The sequence below is a fragment of the Salmo trutta genome, chromosome 8, assembly GCF_901001165.1.
Source record: "Salmo trutta chromosome 8, fSalTru1.1, whole genome shotgun sequence".
In the NCBI taxonomy this organism is placed as follows: Eukaryota; Metazoa; Chordata; class Actinopteri; order Salmoniformes; family Salmonidae; genus Salmo; species Salmo trutta.
Window position 1 is genome coordinate 36,840,660 of NC_042964.1, and position 21,840 is coordinate 36,862,499.

The window sequence follows — 21,840 nt, forward strand, 5'->3', positions numbered from 1 at the left end:
AGGGTTTGAATACTTTTTGACTCAAGACGTTTCATCTTTTTATTTTTAATCAATTTGTTAAAAAAGAAAAATTAAAAAACAGAATTCCACTGTTATGTTGTTATATAGAGGCATGTTATATAGAAGCACGAGAAGCTTGTCATTCACCACTTTTTTGTGCACCTTCATTCACTCTCATTTACTGTCTCACCCCCTTCTCCAGTCTCTCGCATTTGGTATCCTCTCAATAACAAACTCTATTCTATTCTATTCTCCTCCTGATCTCTCTCAACCCGACCCTTCATTACAAGCCCTAACCCATCCATCCCATGCACCAAACACTGTCTCACTCCTCTCTCAATTCCCCCCCCCCCTTCACCATCTCCATCCCATCCCACCCCATCCTCATTCCCTCTAATCCTCTCATATCTCCTTGCCTCCATTGGATTGGCACACCGAAGACCACCCAGGAAGTCTATGCTGTGATGTACTTTCCTTGAATCTATTGAGTCAACATTATTGTTATCAGAGAACACAAGATATATTGTCAATTTCTTTAATGGGAGTCTATTTTGTTGGGTGCATCTCTAACAATAAAGCTTTTAAAGCTGACCAATCCCATTTGGTTCATGGCCAGACAGTGGACATTAAAAACAGATCGAAAGGCAATAAATGAAGATAACAATGCCTGCCGACCCGAGCCTATTGTTCCTCTTTTTAATGATTGATTATGTAGCCTATGGACTAACTCATTCCTTCCCATTTTTCCATTCATGTTTTTTCTTAGAATGAGCTCAGAATCGACAGGGATAGAGATAGACTAACCAATAATCCGATTATCTAATGAAAGCTTTAGACGGCTGAGATATGCTCAGTGTTTCATAACTGAAGGATTAATACCTTATTGATACAATCAATCATCAAGAATATGTATCAAGAAGAGTATGTGATAAGCCTATGTAATGTCATCCCACAGGGAATAGAACAGAATAGAACAGATCAGAATAGAATAGAGCAGAATACAATAGAACGGAATAGAACAGAATAGAATAGAACAGAATATATTAGAATAGCCATGCACATCTGTGGGAGAGTGGTGACACTTATTACATCATTATTGTTGCTCTCTCCAGTGAAGAAGTCCCATGATGAAGTCCCATCCCACATTTACTCCAGACAATAATACTCTCTCTAGATGTGACCTCTTGACCAATGCATGCTATCTCTCGGAGGCGGGAAAGCTCTCCACATTCCATCACCCACTAAAGACCCATAGCCCTGCTGTTGCTGCTGCTGCTGCTGTTGTTCTTGCTGCTGCATTGTAATTAGACGAAGCGCTAGGACCCCGCGGACAACACTCTCTGGATGACACAGAACAAACTGCGAGTTGAGTTTTGATCACTCAAACATGGAAATGTTGAACTGACAGCGCAGAACTAACTCGGCACTCTGAATTGGACGATAGGTAGGCTAGGCCTATCATACCGCCACCGGGGGATTGTTTTTGTGGAGAGATCGATTTTGGGAATCAATGTCTACGTGCGCAACTGAAGTTTTATTTTATGGGTTTTGATTTAGTCTGCTGTGCAATAGTATGACTTTTAGTGTTTGACGTTTGCTCTGGGAGTAAAAGTGCTGAACATTAATATTTGAAGTAAATGGATTATGTTCATTTTGCGCAAAAGCCCTTATAAGAAGTTGTTTTGTTGTAATGTTTTGGATCTGTTTTCGCAGTATACCTTGCTAAGTGAGTGATGATTGATTTGGATATGTCAGCACCGCTGAGCGCTCATCCGCACACTCCATCATTCCTGGACTGGGGAAAGTAAGAAACCACCTGTTGTGAATGCTTTCTGGAACTTCCCAAGGATATACGTCGGCGGCTAAAACAAGACATTGGAAAGGCGTGCGCAGAACGCACAGAGACATGTAAACTCGGTATGCTTTACGCGGAACACTGAGAACTCGTTTTGTATTCATGGGACAGGCACAGGCTAATAATACTGATTTAATTGATTTATATTACCTTTATTTAATTATGTCGCCATGGTGGCACGGGTTAAGATGATGAGTCCTGTCTTGGTCATCAGTTGCTGTTGCGCTCAGAATGGCTCGCGAGGACGCGGTGAGGTGCCTGCGCTGCCTGCTCTACGCTCTCAATTTACTCTTCTGGGTAAGAGAAGTGGAGACCCCCGAACAGGTGGCCGGGTGGTGCCCGCGCTCACGCTACACAATGCAGACAACTTTATCCCCCCCCCCATCCACCCCAACGCGTGCCTCCAAGCCGGAGTGCCTGCGTGAGGGTTACAGTTATTCATCATAATGGCCAGATACTTTATACATAGGCCTGCACCATACATTTTCTTGTAGAAAAACAAATGTGCAATTTGCATCCCAAGTATGCAGAAACTGCATGTTTGGCATTCTAGTGCATGCTATTTATAGGCCATTACATTTGATAAGTGCTCCAGGGTTGTTGTAGTGGGTTATGCAAGTGTTGAACACATGGCAAAAAGCCCCCTAAGCAACATGTTGTTGCCATACCAATTCCCTGGATTGTATTTCAATGCCATAAGCTTTTTCAGACAAAACATATTTTGAGTGGAAGTGTTTGCTGTAGGCCTACTTGGTAAAACTGTAATGTTATGTGTGTGTCTGTGTGTAATGTGTGTGTGTGTGTTCTATCTCTCTCTATGTGTGTTATGCTCCCTTAGCTCATGTCGATATGTGTCCTGGGGGTGGCTGCTTGGCTCAGGGACTACCTGAACACTGTGCTCACCTTGACGGCCCACACCAGGTGAGTGATATGGATCTCAATGTTGACACCTCTCAGTGGGCAGGTACTGGGATGGACAGGAGGGAGATAACAGGGAGAAAGCGGGAGAGGAAGATAATTAGTATATATGAGCTGGAGCAGTAAATAAGAAGAGAAAGAGAAAAGAGCGAAGGGCTGTTTGGATTTATCTCTCACTTCCTCAACAAATCACCTCGACGCATACCTGGCAACCTTTCCACAAATCATCAACCGCATAACTTTTTAATTCAACAGTTTCTTATCACCTAGACCTGTCCACATATCACCATCTCACCCCCACTGGCCCCTGACAGTAACTGCTGCGGTAGAGGAGATCCACATTCCTACAGAGTGTAATCACTATTGCTAACTTCTGGCTGCTGTATTAATAATAATGCAACAGGCCATACAGTGAGGAGGGAGAGAGCAATAGCAGGATAGATAGATAAATAAACAAAAAGTCTGCCAAGTTACTCTCCTCCCTTTTCCTCCCCTCTCTCCCCCCTCCTCCCCTCTCTCTGTAGGCTGGAGGAAGCAGCAGTTCTCACGTATTCTCCGGCTGTCCATCCTGTCATCATTGCAGTGTGTTGTTTTCTTATCATCGTGGCCATGGTGGGCTACTGCGGCACACTGAAATGCAACCTTCTACTCCTGTCCTGGGTACGTGTCTGAATGAAATGAACGTGTGTTTGCGTGTGTGTGTGTGTGTGTGTGTGTGTGAGTGTGTGGTGTGTGTGTGTGTGTGTGTGTGTGTGTGGGTGTGGGTGTGTGTGTGTGGAAACTGTGACGAGCTCGGTTTAGCTGGAGAAGCGGGTTGTAATTGCTGTAGATCTTAGGTTTTCTTTAGCTATCGGTGTTAGTTACACATTTATACAACCTTGAAATACATACACGCACATGCACACACACACACACACACACACAGTGTCCCACACACACAGTGCCCCACACTTAGTAGCCCTCCCTATCTATCTTCATGTGCTATTGTCCCCATCATCTGTAACAGCCTGATGTCCTCTACATCTCAATAAAGTCATATTATTGTGCCCTCGTAAACCCTAAAACAGGCCTGTAAATTCACCCAACAGCCACACAGTCGCGTAGTTCCACCGTTCATACACCGGAGGGAAATGCAACGAGAATTCCCCCTCGATTTTACAGCAGTTACTCATCTGACGCAGCGCCACGATGGTCATTCATCATCCCATAAGCGTGTGGCGCCGCGTCTTGTGTTAGCGAACGCCCCCCTCGCTGCGTTCTGAGCGAGCGAGGCCCTGGTGCGGGGATGTTGCCGGTGTGTAACGGAATGACGCTCCCGTGGAAAAGTACAGCTGTAAAACTATTCACCGCTGCTGCTGTCTGAGCCTGCCTGAGTAATGGTACCCTGGGCACTGATGGATGGCCAGAGAGAAGGAGGGGGAGAGAGCGAGAGAGAGAGAGAGAGAGAGAGAGAGAGAGAGAGCGAGGGAGAGAGAGAGAGAGATGGACAGATAAGGGTATGATTATCTCAATCACTCACCACTGTCAGTGCGGGACAACAAAAAGAGAGAATGAAAGAGAAACAGGGATGAAAGAAAGGAGGTAAAGAGGTGGATTGAGTCAGAGCAGGTGAAGGAGAAGTAGACAGCATTCGAAACCCACTGAGGTACAGAAAAGAGAGAGAGAGAGAGAGAGAGAGAGAGAACCCCCCAAAAAGCCATTTCCATCCAACCATGCATGCAGATCACTAAACAATGTATCATCTCTGTGCTTACAGAGCATGTGCTACGGAGCATTACTTTACTACACATGTGTTGCATACATAACACGTATTCCCATACAGAAGCAATCGTGGCAGCACAATGCACTATTTCCATTGACCAATTGTGTCATGCATACAAAAACTATAACAGGGCAGGTACATGATTACTCATATTCCTATAGAGTGGAAGGTCAGGACACCGGAGAGGAAAGGGTGGGGTGGCGCCTGTTATGTTGCTCTATCTCCCAGGTGTGCTGTGTGGGGAGACAGAGAGGGAGGGGGTTCCTGTGTCCGTCTCTCCCCGACCAAAGTGGCTGTATTCTGGGTCTCCCTCACGCTTCCTCCACCCCTCCATTGGGACTTCATTCATCCCTCTCTCCTTGCAACTCTGCCCTGGCGTTCTTGTGTTTCGCTGGCGCACTGCGGAGACAATATTATCTCGTTTGAGCGGGACAATGGGTAACGCTATCCCACAAGTCTCCGCCCGCTTATGGAGAGGTGGCTGAGAGGGGTGAGTGGCGCTTGGGTTACCCACGCACCCATTCACCAGCTGGTGCGTCCCTTTTAAAGGAATGTCTCTCACCGCCCCAACTCTGCTCTTTACCTGAATAACACCCCCCTCCTTCTCCCTTCAATTATAGCTGTGGTGGGCAATTGATGGTTCCCTGGCTTTAAGCTCAGTTAAAACCTTTATATGTAATAGATAGTCGTGTTTCTGTTGTGGACTAAGCTAGTGAAAATCGTCGAAGCGTCCATTTAAGGTCTCTGAGGGGTTGTTGGGATGTTTGTAGATGTTTACATGTGTGCAGTGGCGCATTGTGGGATATTGGGGGTATGTTAGGGACAACTGCAGGGTCTTAAGTTGCTCTGAGACGCTGTTCCAGCGAACGCGGAGAAAGGTCGCTTAAAAATAGTCCCTCCTTAAAGACGCCAAACAAATCCCCCTTAGCCTAAACTTATACCTCTCCCCCTCTCGCCCTCTCACTCTGTCGTTCCTCCACCTCTCTTTCCCCGTCTTCCGTCTCTCGCCCTTGTATACGTGTTAATTGAGTATCAGCGAGGGAAGGGAAATATGCTGGAAGTCTTTCTACACAGGAGGAAATCCATTCTTGGAAGCCTTGACATTCCATTCAAACAACTGTAAACCTCCTCTAACCTCAGTGTGTATGTGTGTGTGTGTGTGTGTGTGTGTGTGTGTGTGTGTGTGTGTGTGTGTGTGTGTGTGTGTGTGTGTGTGTGTGTGTGTGTGTGTGTGTGTGTGTGTGTGTGTGTGTGTGTGTGTGTGTGTGTGTGTGTGTGTGTGTGTGTGTGTGTGAGAGAGAGAGAGAGCTTTCTCCCTAAAATGAAATGTGTGAAACATAAAGACACATCTTTGTGAGAAAGGTAATTCACTGAGCGCACAAAACATTAAGAACACCTTCCTAATATTGAGTTGCACTCCCCTTTGCCCTCAATTTGTCGGGGCATGGACTCTACAAGGTGTCGAAAGCTTTCCACAGGGCTGCTGGCCTGTGTTGACTCCAATGCTTCCCACAGTTGTGTCAAATTGGATGGATGTTCTTTGGGTGGTGGACTATTCTTGATACACATGGGAAACTGTTGAGTGTGAAAAACCCAGCAGCGGTGCAATTTTTGACACCCTCAAACCGGTGCACTTGGCACCTACTACCATACCCCGTTCAAAGGCACTTAAATATTTTGTCATGCCCATTCATCCTCTGAATGGCACACATACACAATCCATGTCTCAATTGTCTCAAACTTAAAAATAATTATTTACCTGTCTCCTCCCCTTCATCTACACTGGTTGAAGTGGATTTAACAAGTGACATCAATAAGGGATCATAGCTTTCACCTGGATTCACCTGGTCAGTCTATGTCATTGAAAGAGCAGGTGTTCTTAATGTTTTATACACTCAGTGTACATGGAAGCTAGAAGGGGTCAAGGGAAGTTTCATATTCTCTTCACACCTGGAAATCGTCCTTGTAGAATGGTGAAGTATTGAAGTACTGTTTGTGTATGTCTTGGTATGTGTGTGAAGGAGTGTGTTAGAGGGGGGTTCGAAGGGTGAAAGGTCACACTGAGAGAGAAGAAGACAGGGGAGATGTTTTTGAGTGGTGAGATGAGTTTCTGGGTGAGAGGTGTGTGAGTGTGTGTCTGTGTTGTTTGGGACTGGCCTGCTCTAAATGGAGTATAGCACTAACAAAGGCGAGGCAGAGCCATCTGTCTGCCAATAATATCTACACTCCAAACAAACAGGCTGTCAGACATACCCTGTACCACTGACATGCCCCTAATAGAATGGCTGACACATACATTACTCTTCATAAGACCTGTGCGTGTGTTTGTCTGGTGTGTGTGTGTGTGTTTGTGTGTGTTTGCACAGTTGTGTTTACATGAAAGTCTGAAAGATTGAAAATAGTAGTGCTTTCTGTTGTGTTTATGTGAAATTGTGGAAATAAGTGTGTGTGTGTGTTGTGTGTGTGTGTAATGTGTGTCAGTGTGTATGTGCGTGTATGTGACATGAGTGGAGCAGGCGTCTGGAGATTGAAGCACATGACATCACTACTCATTGTGTGGGAGCACTCTTTCTCCCACCATCCACCATGATGATCAGTCACTCAGACAAGACACTACACAGTACATCTCTGGCTAGCCTCAACACTAACATTCTCTCTCTCTCTCTCTCTCTCTCTCTCTCTCTCTCTCCTTTTCTCTCCTCAGTACTTTGGCAGTTTGTTGGTGATCTTCTGTGTAGAGTTGGCCAGTGGGGTGTGGACGTATGACGAGGTGAGTGCGACACTGATTTTCTATATGCTGTATTTCTATGCTGTATTTCTATGCTGCCGCTCTATGTGTGGTGGCCTTGAATAAAGCTGTGCTATGAATAAACATGAATGCCAGTCATGTCCGGCTCTGCTCAGAGAGCTCACCTCTTTCTCTGCTTACTGGGGATACCCAATTAACAACATGACCAGTGCAGGGCACAGGCCAAAGAGCACAGGGAAATGGTACTGATGCTATATATGAACAACCGAATAATCTAACTGAAAGAAACGTCCAGCGTCTCAAAATTCCACAATGTCCCTAAAGTGTTGTTGGTTGAAACCAGGTTCCACTGCGTTTTTTCATTGTACCCCTCTAATCAGGGATTGATTTAGACCTGGGACACCAGATGGGTACAATTAATTATGAGGTAGAACAGAAAACCAGCAGGCCACGGACCTCGTAGGGTAAGAGTTGAATACCCCTGAGATAGGGTATAATTGTGTCCCCGTTCCACTCCGTCCCTCATTCCCCTCCCTCCCCTTACCTACTCTCTCCCTCCTGCTCAGGGTGTGGGTGTTTGAACACAATGGGCAGGGCTCTCTATTACAATGGGTTCTCCCCTACAGGGCTGCCCCTCCCCTGGTCCAGGGGCTTATCTCTCCACCATGAAATAGCCCACAGTGGCTTTCATGTCCCCTCACAGTTTATGGGACTCGCTCCGACCGCGCAGGTGTGTTTGTGTTTGTGTGTGTGTGTGTGTGCAGCACCTGGTCACTGGCTAGAGCAGTGTGTATGGCAAACTGAAAAGGTGTGTGTGTGTGTGTGTGTGTGTGTGTGTGTGTGTGTGTGTGTGTGTGTGTGTTTTTGGTACTTGGCTACAAGCCTGAGGATGTGTGTGTGTAGCACCAGCACCTGGCCTTTGAGTCCACAGTGCCACCCGCCTCCATCCTATTCAGAGTGTGACATACCTGCCATGCCGCAGGGAGTTGTGGGTATTGTAGTCTTTGTGCCTTGTCCTTTATCAGAACCCTGCTAGGGCAGCACCAAGGTGACGCACCTGGCCTCAGGGGAATTCTGGGTAACCTGGGTCATATTATGCTTATCACAATCTCATTACAAGACCAGAGGAGAGAGGGATAAAGAGTGAAGGAGAGAGGAAGGAGGAGGGGATGGAGGCCCAGGGGTGAGTTAGGTGGAGGTTTTATTGGAGAGGAGAGGGGGATGAGTTATGCATGCTAAGTGTGTCAGACTGTGGGTCTACAGATTAGCTCTGGTCTGGTTCCCCAGAGCCCAGACATGGGTAAATTGTTTAGACAACAAGCCATCGTCAACCTCAGCAACTACAGACTGAAGTGTTGGAGGCCTGGGAAACACTAGAGGAGAGAGTCAGAAGTTGTGTGTTTGAAAATATTTGTGGCATGGTCAGAGGATTGGACTATATAACTAGGCTTGAAACAGAGAGCTGGTAGCTAAATATACACTACTGTGACTGATGCTCCAGTACGGTTTCAGGGCCTTCTGTTGAGTGTCTTGTGACAATAACACATGAGCTGTACATGAAATGTTCTCAGCTGAAGTTGAATTGAAATATATGGCTGAACTGAATGTAATGGAGTTTAAGGCTGACCCCATTTAGTCGACTGGTCGTTTGTTTGGTCGATAGGCAGTTGGTCGACCGAGATTTCTTTAGTCGAGCAGTAGCAAAAATAAAATAAAAATATCACGGTGTACAAGACACCTGTCTGATTCACGCCTGTCTAAGTGGAATGATCCATTGTGGAGGTCGTGGGGATGGTACAGTCCATCACTAAGACATGAGCTGCTGAAATTGTACATGGTTATATTACGTAGGAACACAATGGTACAACACTAATAAAAATTATATTATTTTATAACAGATGCGGTTTCTACCGCTGTTCCGAAACACATCAGTGTGCTGTTGAATTGGCACCTTTTCCTAGACCATGTCGCTATGTGCATAATAGCAAAGTTAACCAGCATAGGTGTTGAGAACAATGGTGTTGAGGCAGCAGCGGAGTTAGAAGATGAGAAAACAGCCTCTGCAATAGTTGTCTAAGAAAAGTGAGGAGAGAGGAAATCCCAACTTAATTAGGTTTATAATCAATAGCCGTTATAATAGGCTTTATAAGTCATCCATATATATTTATAACAATAATAGAGACCCTGCTTCTCTTGCCCATTTGAGTGTTTGTTTAATAGCCTACTGATTCTGTGAGCACCAAGCCTTCGTGAGCACCAACCACAACATGTCGGATAAACAATTTCACAAATTCGCCTGTTTTTTTATCTTTGCTATGCTGTAATAAAGGCTTTACACGTTTTTATCTTGTTAAAACCGTCTCTCTGGTATTATTTATAATTTATTTAGTGTTGTTTACACTGTTCCAAATTATCAGACAAATTATATTGATAATAATAATAATAACCCTCCTTTTTCCTTGATCTCCTTATTGTTAGTATTACTAATATTGTTATGATCATCATTATTATTATTATAAAAAGTAATGTCATTATCATTAGTAGGCTTAGTATAGCAGCATTGTTTAACCACAATCAAGCTGCAGGCGTAGGAGTGCATCCTGTTCTGTCTTAATACCGTTACTTACAAAGGCCTATATTTCAATACTTACAGTTGAAGTCGGAAGTTCACATACACTTAGGTTGGAGTCAATAAAACTTGTTTTGGAAGTCGGTTAGGACACCTACTTTGTGCATGACACAAGTAATTTTTCCAACAATTGTTTACAGACAGATTATTTCACTTATAATTCACTGTATCACAATTCCAGTGGGTCAGAAGTTTACATACACTAAGTTGACTGTGCCTTTAAACAGCTTGAAAATTCCAGAAAATGATGTCATGGCTTCAGAAGCTTCTGATAGACTAATTGACATAATTTGAGTCAATTGGAGGTGTACCTGTGGATGTATTTCAAGGCCTACCTTCAAACTCAGTGCCTCTTTGCTTGACATCATGGGAAAATCAAAAGAAATCAGCCAAGAACTCAGATAAAAAGATTGTAGACCTCCACGAGTCTAGTTCATCTTTGGGAGCAATTTCCAAATGCCTGAAGGTACCACGTTCATCTGCATAAACAATAGAACGCAAGTTTAAACACCATGGGACCACACAGCCATCATATCGCTCAGGAAGGAGACGCGTTCTGTTTCCTAGAGATGAACGTACTTTGGTGCAAAAAGGGCAAATCAATCCCAGAACAACAGCAAAGGACCATGTGAAGATGCTGGAGGAAACGGGTACAAAAGTATCTATATCCACAGTAAAACGAGTCCTATATCAACATAACCTGAAAGGCCGCTCAGCAAGGAAGAAGCCACTTCTACAAAACCGCCATAAAAAAGCCAGACTACGGTTTTCAACTGCACATGGGGAAAAAGATCATAGTTTTTGGAGAAATGTCCTCTGGTCTGATGAAACACAAATAGAACTGTTGGCCATAATGACCATCGTTATGTTAGGAGTAAAAAGGGGGAGGCTTGCAAGCTGAAGAACATCACCCCAACCGTGAAGCATGGGGGTGGCAGCGTCATGTTGTGGGGGTGCTTTGCTGCAGGAGGGACTGGTGCACTTTACAAAATAGATGGCATCATGAGGAAGCAAAATTATGTGGATATATTGAAGCAACATCTCAAGACATCAGTCAGGAAGTTAAAGCTTGGTCACAAATGGGTCTTCCAAATGGATAATGACCCCAAGCATACTTCCAATGTTATGGCAAAATGGCTTAAGGACAACAAAGTCAAGGTGTTGGAGTGGCCATCACAAAGCCCTGACCTCAATCCCATAGAACATTTGTAGGCAGAACTGAAAAAGCATTTGCGAGCAAGGAGGCCTACAAACCTGACTCAGTTACACCAGCTCTGTCAGGAGGAATGGGCCAAAATTCAGCCAACTTATTGTGGGAAGCGTGTGGAAGGCTACCTGAAACTTTTGACCCAAGTTAAACAATTTAAAGGCAATGCTACCAAATACTAATTGAGTGTATGTGAACTTCTGACCCACTGGGAATGTGATGAAAGAAATAAAAGCTGAAATAAATAATTCTCTCTACTATTATTCTGACATTCACATCCTTAAAAGAAAGTGGTGATCCTAACTGACCTAAGACAGGGAATTATTACTAGGATTAAATGTCAGGAATTGTGAAAAACTGAGTTTAAATGTATTTGGTGCATGTAAACTTCCGACTTCAACTGTATATAAGCTATAGTACTGTATCAATCAGTCAATCATTAATTTGTTCGTTCATGTCATCACACAGCATACTAGTCATGCATGACTTGAAATCCAATTAAGCATTTTCATTTTATAATAAAATATCAAAGCGAACTTAGAATAATTAGCATAAACAATAAATAAACCGTTCCATTTTGGAAATTACAATAGACTCTCTGTTATGCTTATTATTTATTTAGTGTTGTTTACATTGTTCCAAACGGTCAGAGAAATTATATTGTAATCTAACAGTTCCTGTTTGCACACAGCGCTTGCTCCTTACCTTATTTTTCTTGATCTCCAGTATTTTCCACAGCTAGTCAAATTTATTCCACACATTTTTTACCTCCTGAGCAACCAGTAAATATTCCCCCGTTTCAAGTTTATTTGTCACGTCCTTTGCATCCATTTTGCTGTCACATGTATTACGGTGTTCAGAGTTTGTTATAACCAATTTATTGATGTGAATATGATATGCTATAGGTCATAATAGTCATGTGCATGCAATGCATGCATGTATGTGTCATGTCAAGAGAGCAAGGGTTGAGAGAACAGAGAATGCTTTTTCTTAACAAATGAGGGATTTCGGTAACTGAACTTTTCAGTCAGAAATTTCTGTAATTATGTTGCAGCTTCAGAAACACGGACAGCGCGATTAACACTGTTGATGTTATGTGGTGGTCAGTGCAGCATGGGAGGAGAGAGAGACAACGAGTGATAGTCACACAGTCATGTCATTTTTTTTAATACAGCGCAGCAAGTCTGAGCCCGCCCTGGCACACTCAAATAAATTGCGGTTGGACTCCCTCTAGTCATTTGTGTGGATTAATTATTTCATCAAACAGTGCGCTTAAAGCATCAGACAAGCTCACTGCATATACAGTGCATTTGGAAAGTATTCAGACTCCTTGACTTTTTCTACATTTTGTTACATTACAGCCTTATTCTAAAATTGATTAAATGTCATTGTTTTTTCAACAATCTACACACAATACCCCATAGCGACAAAGCAAAAAAAGTTTAAAAATATATATATTTGCAAATGTATTAAAAATAAAAGGCTGATATCACATTTATATAAGTATTCAGACCTTTTAATCAGTACTTTGTTGAAGCACATTTGGCAGTGATTACAACCTTGAGTCTTCTTGGGTATGATGCTACAAGCTTGGCACACCTGTATTTGGGGAGTTTCTCCCATTCTTCACTGCAGATCCTCTCAAGCTCTGTCAGGTTCGATGGGGAGCGACGCTGCACAGAGGGGGACTGTGCAGGTTTTCATCAAGAATCTCTCTGTACTTTGCTCCGTTCATCTATCCCTCGATCCTGACTAATCTCCCAGTCCCTGCCGCTGAAAAACATTCCCACAGCATGATGCTGCCACCACCATGCTTCACCATAGGGATGGTGCCAGGTTTCCTCCAGATGTGTCGCTTGGCATTCAGGCCAAAGAGTTCAATCTTGGTTTCATCAGACCAGAGAATCTTGTTTCTCATGGTCTGAGAGTCCTTTAGGTGCCTTTTCGGAAACTTGCAGCGGGCTGTCATGTGCCTTTTACTGAGGAGTGTGGCCACTCTACCATAAAGGCCTGATTGGTGGCAGTGGTGTAAAGTACTTAAGTAAAAATCCTTTAAAGTACTACTTAAGTCATTTTTGGGGGGTATCTGTACTTTACTTTACTATTTATATTTTTGACTACTTTTACAATTACTTCACTACATTCCTAAAGAAAATAATGTACTTTCTACTCCATACATTTTCCCTGACACCCAAAAGTACTACTACCTTTTGAATGATTAGCAGGACAGGAAAATATTCCAATTCACGCTCTTAAAGAGAAAATCCCTGGTCATCCCTACTGCATCTAATCTGGCGGACTCATTAAACACAAATGCTTAATTTGTAAATGATGAGTGTGGCCCTGGCTATCCGTAAAAAAAAATGTTTTATTAAATGTGCCGGCTGCTTTGCTTAGTATATGAATTTGAAATGACTTGTACTTTTACTTTTACTACTTAATTATATTTTAGCAATTACATTTACTTTTGATACTTAAGTATATTTAAAACCAAATACTTTTAAAATACTACTTTTCTCAAGTAGTATTTTACTGGGTGACTTTCACTTTTACTTGAGTAATTTTCTATTACTGTATCTTTTACTTTTACTCAAGTGTGACTGTTTTCCACCACTGATTGGTGGAGTGCTGCAGAAATGGTTGTCCTTCTGGAAGGTTCTCCCATCTCCACAGAGGAACTCTGGAGCTCTGCCAGAGTGACCATCGGGTTCTTCGTCACCTGCTTGACCAAGGCCCTTCTCCCCCGATTGCTCAGTTTGGCCGGTCAGCCAGCTCTAGGAAGAGTCTTGGTGGTTACAAACTTCTTCCATTTGAATGATGGAGGCCACTGTGAATGATGGAGGCCACTGTGGAGGCCACTGTGTTCTTGGGGACCTTCAATGCTGCAGAAATGTTTTTTCCTTCTCTAGATCTGTTCCTCACCACAATGCTGTCTCGGGCTCTACGGACAATTCTTTCGACCTCATGGCATGGTTTTTCATCTGAACGGCACTGTCAACTGTGGGACCTTATATAGACAGGTGTGTGCCTTTCCAAATCATCTCCAATCAGTTGAATTTACCACAGGTGGACTCCAATCAAGTTGTAGAAACATCTCAAGGATGATCAATGATAACAGGATGCACCTGAGCTCAATTTTGAGTCTCATAGCAAATGATCTGAATACTATTTCAGTTTTTTATATAAATTTGCAAAAAATAAAAAATAAACTGTTTTCACTTTGTCATTATGGGGTATTGTGTGTAGATTGATGAGGGGAATTCCATATTTTTTTTTTAGAATAAGGCTGTAAGGTAACAAAATGTGGAAAAAGTCAAGGGGTCTGAATACTTTCCGAATGCACTGTAGTTGATTTGATTAAAACACATAGAATGTGTCTATATATGGAAAAATACCCGTTTGAAAAGAACAGATGACTCTCGGTTCGACCAAGATTTATTTTCGTTGGCCCTAATGGAGTTACACTGTTATGTTCTGTCCAAGCCTTCAGTTCAGAGGTCAGATATGATCAGTCTGAAGTCCAGGATGCCCAACTATGGCCTGCAGCGTTACCAGTGGCTAACACACACCTGGAACACCTTCCAGACTGAGGTGAGAGGTCACTACCCCAGAGTTCACCACCCTAGAGGTCACACACATCCTACACAAATAACTTATTGGTTTTATATCATACCTCAAGAGCTACATTTTAACAAGGTATTACATGTATTTATGAGAGGATATTAGCGTTTTAGTGCTTTGAATATGCAAGATGGCTAGTTATAAAGGGCTGGTAATGTATGTAAACTTTCTTTGACTGTGTGTTCCCCAGTTTAAGTGCTGTGGGGTCATCTACTTCACCGATTGGCTGGAAATGACAGAGATGGAGTGGCCACCAGACTCCTGCTGCTCCAATCAGTATCCAGGATGTGCTCGCCACGCCCACTACCGTGACCTCAGTGACCTTCACCAAGAGGTGAGTGCCCCAGTGACCCTTTTATTATTACGTTTTATTTTTATTTCACCTTTATTTAACCAGGTCGGCCAGTTAAGAACAAGTTCTCATTTACAACTGTGACCTGGCCAAGATAAAGCAAAGCAGTGCGACAAAAACAACAACACAGAGTTACACATTGGATAAACAAACGTACAGTCAATAACACAATAGAAAAAGTCTATGTACAGTGTGTGCAAATGTAGTAAGGGAGGTAAGGCAATAATAAGACCCTCTAACCTCATAGTTAGTGTTTGGTGGTGGTTAGACCTCTGTTGACCTGTTCACCTACTGAACCCTCTAACCCTACCCTGAAAAGTGTTATGATCATTACAGATTATCATTACGGCTCTCTGTAGCCCCAGGTGGATCTGCCAATGCCTTAGTGACGTACCTTCCTCTGTGACATCATCAGAAAGGGACACACAGGCTTACATATTCCCATTCACCAATCGAGTAAACCTGTTAGTTCAGAAGAGACAGAAACAATAACAAGAAACTTTTTGATACAGTGAGGGAAAAAAGTATTTGATCCCCTGCTGATTTTGTACGTTTGCCCACTGACAAAGAAATGATCAGTCTATAATTTTAATGGTAGGTTTATTTGAACAGTGAGAGACAGAATAACAACAACAAAATCCAGAAAAACACATGTCAAAAATATTATAAATTGATTTGCATTTTAATGAGGGAAATAAGTATTTGACCCCCTCTCAATCAGAAATATTTATGGCTCCCATGTGTCTTTTATACAGGTAACGAGCTGAGATTAGGAGCATACTCTTAAAGGGAGTGCTCCTAATCTCAGTTTGTTACCTGTATAAAAGACACCTGTCCACAGAAGCAATCAATCAGATTCCAAACTCTCCACCATGGCCAAGACCAAACAGCTCTCCAAGGATATCAGGGATAAGATTGTAGACCTACACAAGGCTGGAATGGGCTACAAGACCATCGCCAATCAGCTTGGTGAGAAGGTGACAACAGTTGGTGCGATTATTCGCAAATGGAAGACACACAAAAGAACTGTCAATCTCCCTCGGCCTGGGACTCCATGCAAGATCTCACCTCGTGGAGTTGCAATGATCATGAGAACGGTGAGGAATCAGCCCAGAACTACACGGGAGGATCTTGTCAATGATCTCAAGGCAGCTGGGACCATAGTCACTAAGAAAACAATTGGTAACACACTACGCCGTGAAGGACTGAAATCCTGCAGCGCCCGCAAGGTCCCCCTGCTCAAGAAAGCCCATATACATGCCCGTCTGAAGTTTGCCAATAAACATCTGAATGATTCAGAGAACAACTGGGTGAAAGTTTTGTGGTCAGATGAGACCAAAATGGAGCTCTTTGGCATCAACTCAACTCGCCGTGTTTGGAGTAGGAGGAATGCTGCCTATGACCCCAAGAACACCATCCCCACTGTCAAACATGGAAGTGGAAACATTATGCTTCGGGGGTGTTTTCTGCTAAGGGGACAGGACAACTTCACCGCATCAAAGGGACGATGGACGGGGCCATGTACCGTCAAATCTTGGGTGAGAACCTCCTTCCCTCAGCCAGGGCATTGAAAATGGGTCGTGGATGGGTATTCCAGCATGACAATGACCCAAAACACACGGCCAAGGCAACAAGGGAGTGGCTCAAGAAGAAGCACATTAAGGTCCTGGAGTGGCCTAGCCAGTCTCCAGACCTTAATCCCATAGAAAATCTGTGGAGAGTTGAAGGTTCGAGTTGCCAAACGCCAGCCTCGAAACCTTAATGACTTGGAGAAGATCTGCAAAGAGGAGTGGGACAAAATCACTCCTGAGATGTGTGCAAACCTGGTGGCCAACTACAAGAAACGTCTGACCTCTGTGATTGCCAACAAGGGTTTTGCCACCAAGTACTAAGTCATGTTTTGCAGAGGGGTCAAATACTTATTTCCCTCATTAAAATGCAAATCAATTTATAACATTTTTGACATGCGTTGTTCTGGATTTTGTGTTGTTATTCTGTCTCTCACTGTTCAAATAAACCTACCATTAAAATTATAGACTGATCATTTCTTTGTCAGTGGGCAAATGTACAAAATCAGCAGGGGATCAAATACTTTTTCCCCCCGCTGTATAGGCTACTTACATTCTGAATGGAGTGGAGATGATTTTCTTGGAGTTTGAGTTTTCTACTTAATACTTTCACAACAACCTGTTTCCAATGGGATGACTATTTGCAGCCTGAAATGACCTGCCATGTTCAATGGTGGAGAGAGAAATCCATACAACTCAATTAGAGCCAATCACAGGCTTGATAGCATAGTGTGCCTTCTGGCTGCTGCGGTTGCCAGATTGCTGAGACAGAGTGCAGCTATTACGCCTCATCAAGCCCACCAGGGGACAAGGTATGCTGCTGTCTGGGGCTGAGGGGAACACACACACAAGCCTAGTAGGGGGTGAGGTACGTCAAGCAATGCCAGCTAGCCTGCCAGTAGGATACAGAGAGAATACAAAGCAAACCCACCCTAGAGTCTCTCTCTCTCTCTCTATTTCTATTTTAATATTTCATATTTCTCTCACACACCCACACAAACAGGCAGGCAGGCAGGCAGGCAGGCAGGCAGGCAGGCATGCAGGCAGGCAGACAGGCAAACAGGCAGGCAGGCAAGCAGGCAGGCAGGCAGGCAGGTAGGCAGGTAGGGCCGCACACACTCAGTCCTTTTTCCTCTAGAGGAAAACACCCTCATCTCCCCATCTACAGCTCAGTCACTGTCCTGGTCTAACCCCAAACCAACCCTGTCCCCTATCCCATCTACAGCTCAATCACTGTCCTGGTCTAACCCCAAACCAACCCTGTCCCCTATCCCATCTACAGCTCAGTCACTGTCCTGGTCTAACCCCAAACCAACCCTGTCCCCTATCCCATCTACAGCTCAATCACTGTCCTGGTCTAACCCCAAACCAACCCTGTCCCCTATCCCATCTACAGCTCAGTCACTGTCCTGGTCTAACCCCAAACCAACCCTGTCCCCTATCCCATCTACAGCTCAATCACTGTCCTGGTCTAACCCCAAACCAACCCTGTCCCCTATCCCATCTACAGCTCAGTCACTGTCCTGGTCTAACCCCAAACCAACCCTGTCCCCTATCCCATCTACAGCTCAGTCACTGTCCTGGTCTAACCCCAAACCAACCCTGTCCCCTATCCCATCTACAGGCTCTAGCAGGGTTCTAGCAGGCCCGGTATGCCCGGTGCAGACTGCTAGGCTGCCCATTGTCACCTGGGTGAGAGGTGCTGGGTGAGCAGGCTGTTCCTGCCTGACAAAAACACCTGGATAGGCCTGCCTGGGAAAGATGGAAGGAGAGGGTGGCGAAAGGGGAGGTTGTGACAGTGGAAAAAGAGAGAGAAATGGGGGTGGGGGAAAGGGAGGAGGAGGTAAAGAGAGAGTCGATACAGGAAAAGGGGGAGAGAGAGGGAGAGAGAGAGAGAGGCTAGTAATTGTATTAAATGTAAACTCTGAGAGGTTCTTATGAAAGGGTGTGTGCTGCTGCTGCTACGCCTCACTAAGTAAAACTAGGCATGCAGTGGGACAAAGAGATGCTGTGTGCGTGCGTGTGCGTGTGTGTGTGTGTGTGTAGTGAGGTTGAATCAGTTAGTCAGTCAGTCAGTAGAGGAGGGAGTCAAGGGGAATGTGTGGAGGATCCTTTCTATCTCCTGTCTGTTTTCTCTCTCTTTCTTTATACCAGCCTCTCTCCCCCACGTTTACTACCCTTTCTCCACGGGACTTTCCTTTCCTCCCGCTTTTCTCTCACTCTCTCTCCCACCTCTCTCTCTATCCCTCTCTCTCTCTTTCTCTCTCTGGCAGCAGTAAGGTGTAGAGCAGCTCAGTCTGGTATGTAGCACCACAGAGTGAATATCCTCCAGTCAGGAAGTAATAGACTGGCCTTTCTACACCTCCACTACTACTCCCTCTCTTTCCACTTCTCTACCGTCGTCCTCTCTTCCCCTACATCTCTCTTTCTCTCACTCTCTCCCCCTCTGTTTCTTTCTCTCCATGTACATGTTATCCATGTGATAGGATGAGAGAGCGTTTTCATTTTGTTCCTACAGCAGATGTACACCTCACAGAAACAGTATGGGAGGTCTGGCCCTGGTGAGACAGACAGACTGAAACATTGAAACAATATTAATATTACATGAATGTAATATTTATATAACATGGATCAAACGTATGCCATATTTCAACATGGAAAAGCTGTCAACTCTTGTTGTGTTCATTTGTCTGTGTGTGTGTGTGTGTGTGTGTGTGTGTGTGTGTGTGTGTGTGTGTGTGTGTGTGTGTGTGTGTGTGTGTGTACTACAGGGCTGTGGGCCGAAGATCTACAGTTTCATCCGAGGAACTAAGCAGCTGCAGGTGCTGCGTTTCCTGGGTGTGTCTATAGGAGTGGCCCAGATTCTGGCCATGACCCTGACCCTAACCCTGCTCTGGGCCCTCTACTACGACCGCAAGCCCCCCGAGCCCACCCCGCTCGACCCCCCACCAGGAACCGACCCTGGACCTCTAACCATCCCCCACGGACCCCAAGGGGAGGCTCCTAAATCGGGTAACACTCGCCTGGCTGAGGCCTGGTCCAATGCTGCGACCACGTCTAACGGACATGGACACACCCAGTTTGAGATGGAGAGGCTGTCCTAGCGGGGGGTACACTGCCTACCCATCTGCCCCTCACACCACCCCTCACCCCTACTTCACAGACACTGAGAGAGGGAAAGAATAAGGGGATGAGGAGAAAGTGTGAGACTAGATGAGGGGAGAGAGGGGGGTTGGGAAAAAGAGGGTAGGAGCCATGATAGAGATTGGGCACAGGTGCAGGAGAGTGAATGCCCCCCATGTTCCCCTCTCTTTCCCGTAGGACAACATGACAATGACATACTGGACTGTGGGACTATTTTGTCACAGCTGGGATTGGAAATTGTTACGGAAACGAAATAACTCTAAGTCAATGCTTGCTCCTGTAGCGTTACCACTATCCGAAAGTGAGGAGCGGAGGGAATCGTTCTAGTTTTCCCAACATTCCTCCTCTTTGGGAATGTTTGGGAATATCACCACTAGCACTGACTGGATGAAACCTGTTCAGCAAAGACTGCTGTAAGGACATGTCAACTCTTCATCTCACCCAAAACACACCGAACCAAGGAAATTCAGTTTATCTGGATATTTGGAAACATCGTATGCCTTAATTTGACAGACCTGTTTGAATCCACAGGAACCACTCAGCCATATTCATGAGCGTTTGTGCACCAGTCAGAGTGTATTATCGCAGTCTACTATAAATGGAACATGATGTTGGCTATTTATCTCTGGCTCTGTGAGAATAATGCATATCAGCTCAAACAATAATCTGTGCATTTGATCATTTCAGAGGGGTTGTGAACTACACTGTGTGTTTGCCAAGGAATAATAACACAACCTAGTGTTTGTTCTCTGATACAGATCACTGTCAGCACGACACACTCAGATATGAAAAAGAAAATGTTCTTTCATCGCCACACAGCACATATCATACATTTGAAGTGAACAGAATTCATTCTGGGAGAACTATGAGAACGATATATAGGAGAGTATGGTCTTTGATTCTGAAATAACATACCCTGCTTTCAGTGGAGGCTGCTGAGGGGAGGATGACTCATAATAATGTCTGGAACAGAGCAAATGGAATGGCATCAAACATATAGAAACCATGTGTTTGATGCCATTCCACTCATTCTGCTCCAGCCAGTACCATGAGCCCTTCCTCCCAAATGAAGGTGCCACCAACCTCCTGTGCCTGTTTTCCATTGAGAATCCATAGTATTTTTAGCTAGAAGGGCAGTCTGTAAACTGCAGCTGTCATCACCTACTGAATGTCAGAAACTTCCCATAAGATCCTTTAAGGGCACAGGTGATTATATTTCATGTTTGCCCTCTAGCTGTGTTTCCCCTTGCTGTGTGCCCTCTTACAGTGTGTCCCCTTGCTGTGTGTCCCCTTGCTGTGTGTCCCCTTGCTGTGTGCCCTCTTACAGTGTGTCCCCTTGCTGTGTGTCCCCTCGCAGTCCATCATAAAAGGACTCTGGTCATCCATTGCTTTCAGCAAGGATACTCCAGAGGTGTCATGCTTAAATGCTGCTGGACGGACACATGGATGGAGGGAACTTTGGTCCCAACCTAAGGGTTCCTGGGGGACAGTGATGTACTGTATGGGCAGGGTGAATGAAGGTGGCAGAGTCCCCTTTCAAAGTACACCCTTAATCGGAGAAGCAAAGGCCCGATCCCAAACTAACCCCTATGCCCCTAACTTTAGGTCCTCATTGATTCCTACCTGATGCACTAAAAGTAGTAGCTGGGAGTAGAAAGGCATCAGCAATATAGTCACAGCTCCACGTAGGCCTCCAGGTTGGCAGCTTTCTGACAGTTCCACTAATTTCAGATCAGCAAGGACAGACCAGAAAGTGTGTAATGGAAGTGGTTATGGGTTGGTTCAAGGTCTCAGAGAGACAGGCGAGGGGGCCAGCGTATATTGAGTAACAACTTTAACTTAGACATTTTTGATGGAGGGGAAAAAAGTGCCTGTTTAGAAGAAGAGTAGGATGGATGGATGAGCCTACAGTTAAAACCCTGCTGTCTCTCTCTCTCTCCCTCCCTCCTTCTCCTAACTCCTTCCTTCGCTCTGTTCGCTGCTTGACAATGTGAAGGATATGATTTATGAAAGAGGGAAAGGCGTGTAGCGCCGC

The 21,840-nt window shown here is 44.6% G+C and overlaps 1 protein-coding gene across 3 annotated transcripts; it reads left to right on the plus strand.

Moving 5' to 3' along the window:
- Positions 1-1,124: 1,124 nt before the first annotated feature.
- On the plus strand, positions 1,125-21,817 carry tspan12 (tetraspanin 12). Of its 3 annotated transcripts, none has more exons than XM_029761107.1 (8): positions 1,125-1,917; positions 2,070-2,152; positions 2,694-2,776; positions 3,298-3,433; positions 7,240-7,305; positions 14,604-14,711; positions 14,932-15,075; positions 19,433-21,817. In XM_029761107.1, exons 2-8 carry the CDS (start codon positions 2,087-2,089, stop codon positions 19,763-19,765), a joined length of 936 nt encoding a protein of 311 aa, XP_029616967.1. In that variant the 5' UTR covers positions 1,125-1,917; positions 2,070-2,086; the 3' UTR covers positions 19,766-21,817. The 3 variants fall into 3 exon arrangements, with proteins under 3 accessions (XP_029616967.1, XP_029616968.1, XP_029616965.1); XM_029761108.1 differs by having other exon boundaries at positions 1,126-1,444; positions 1,714-2,152; XM_029761105.1 differs by having other exon boundaries at positions 1,126-2,152.
- Positions 21,818-21,840: the final 23 nt, after the last annotated feature.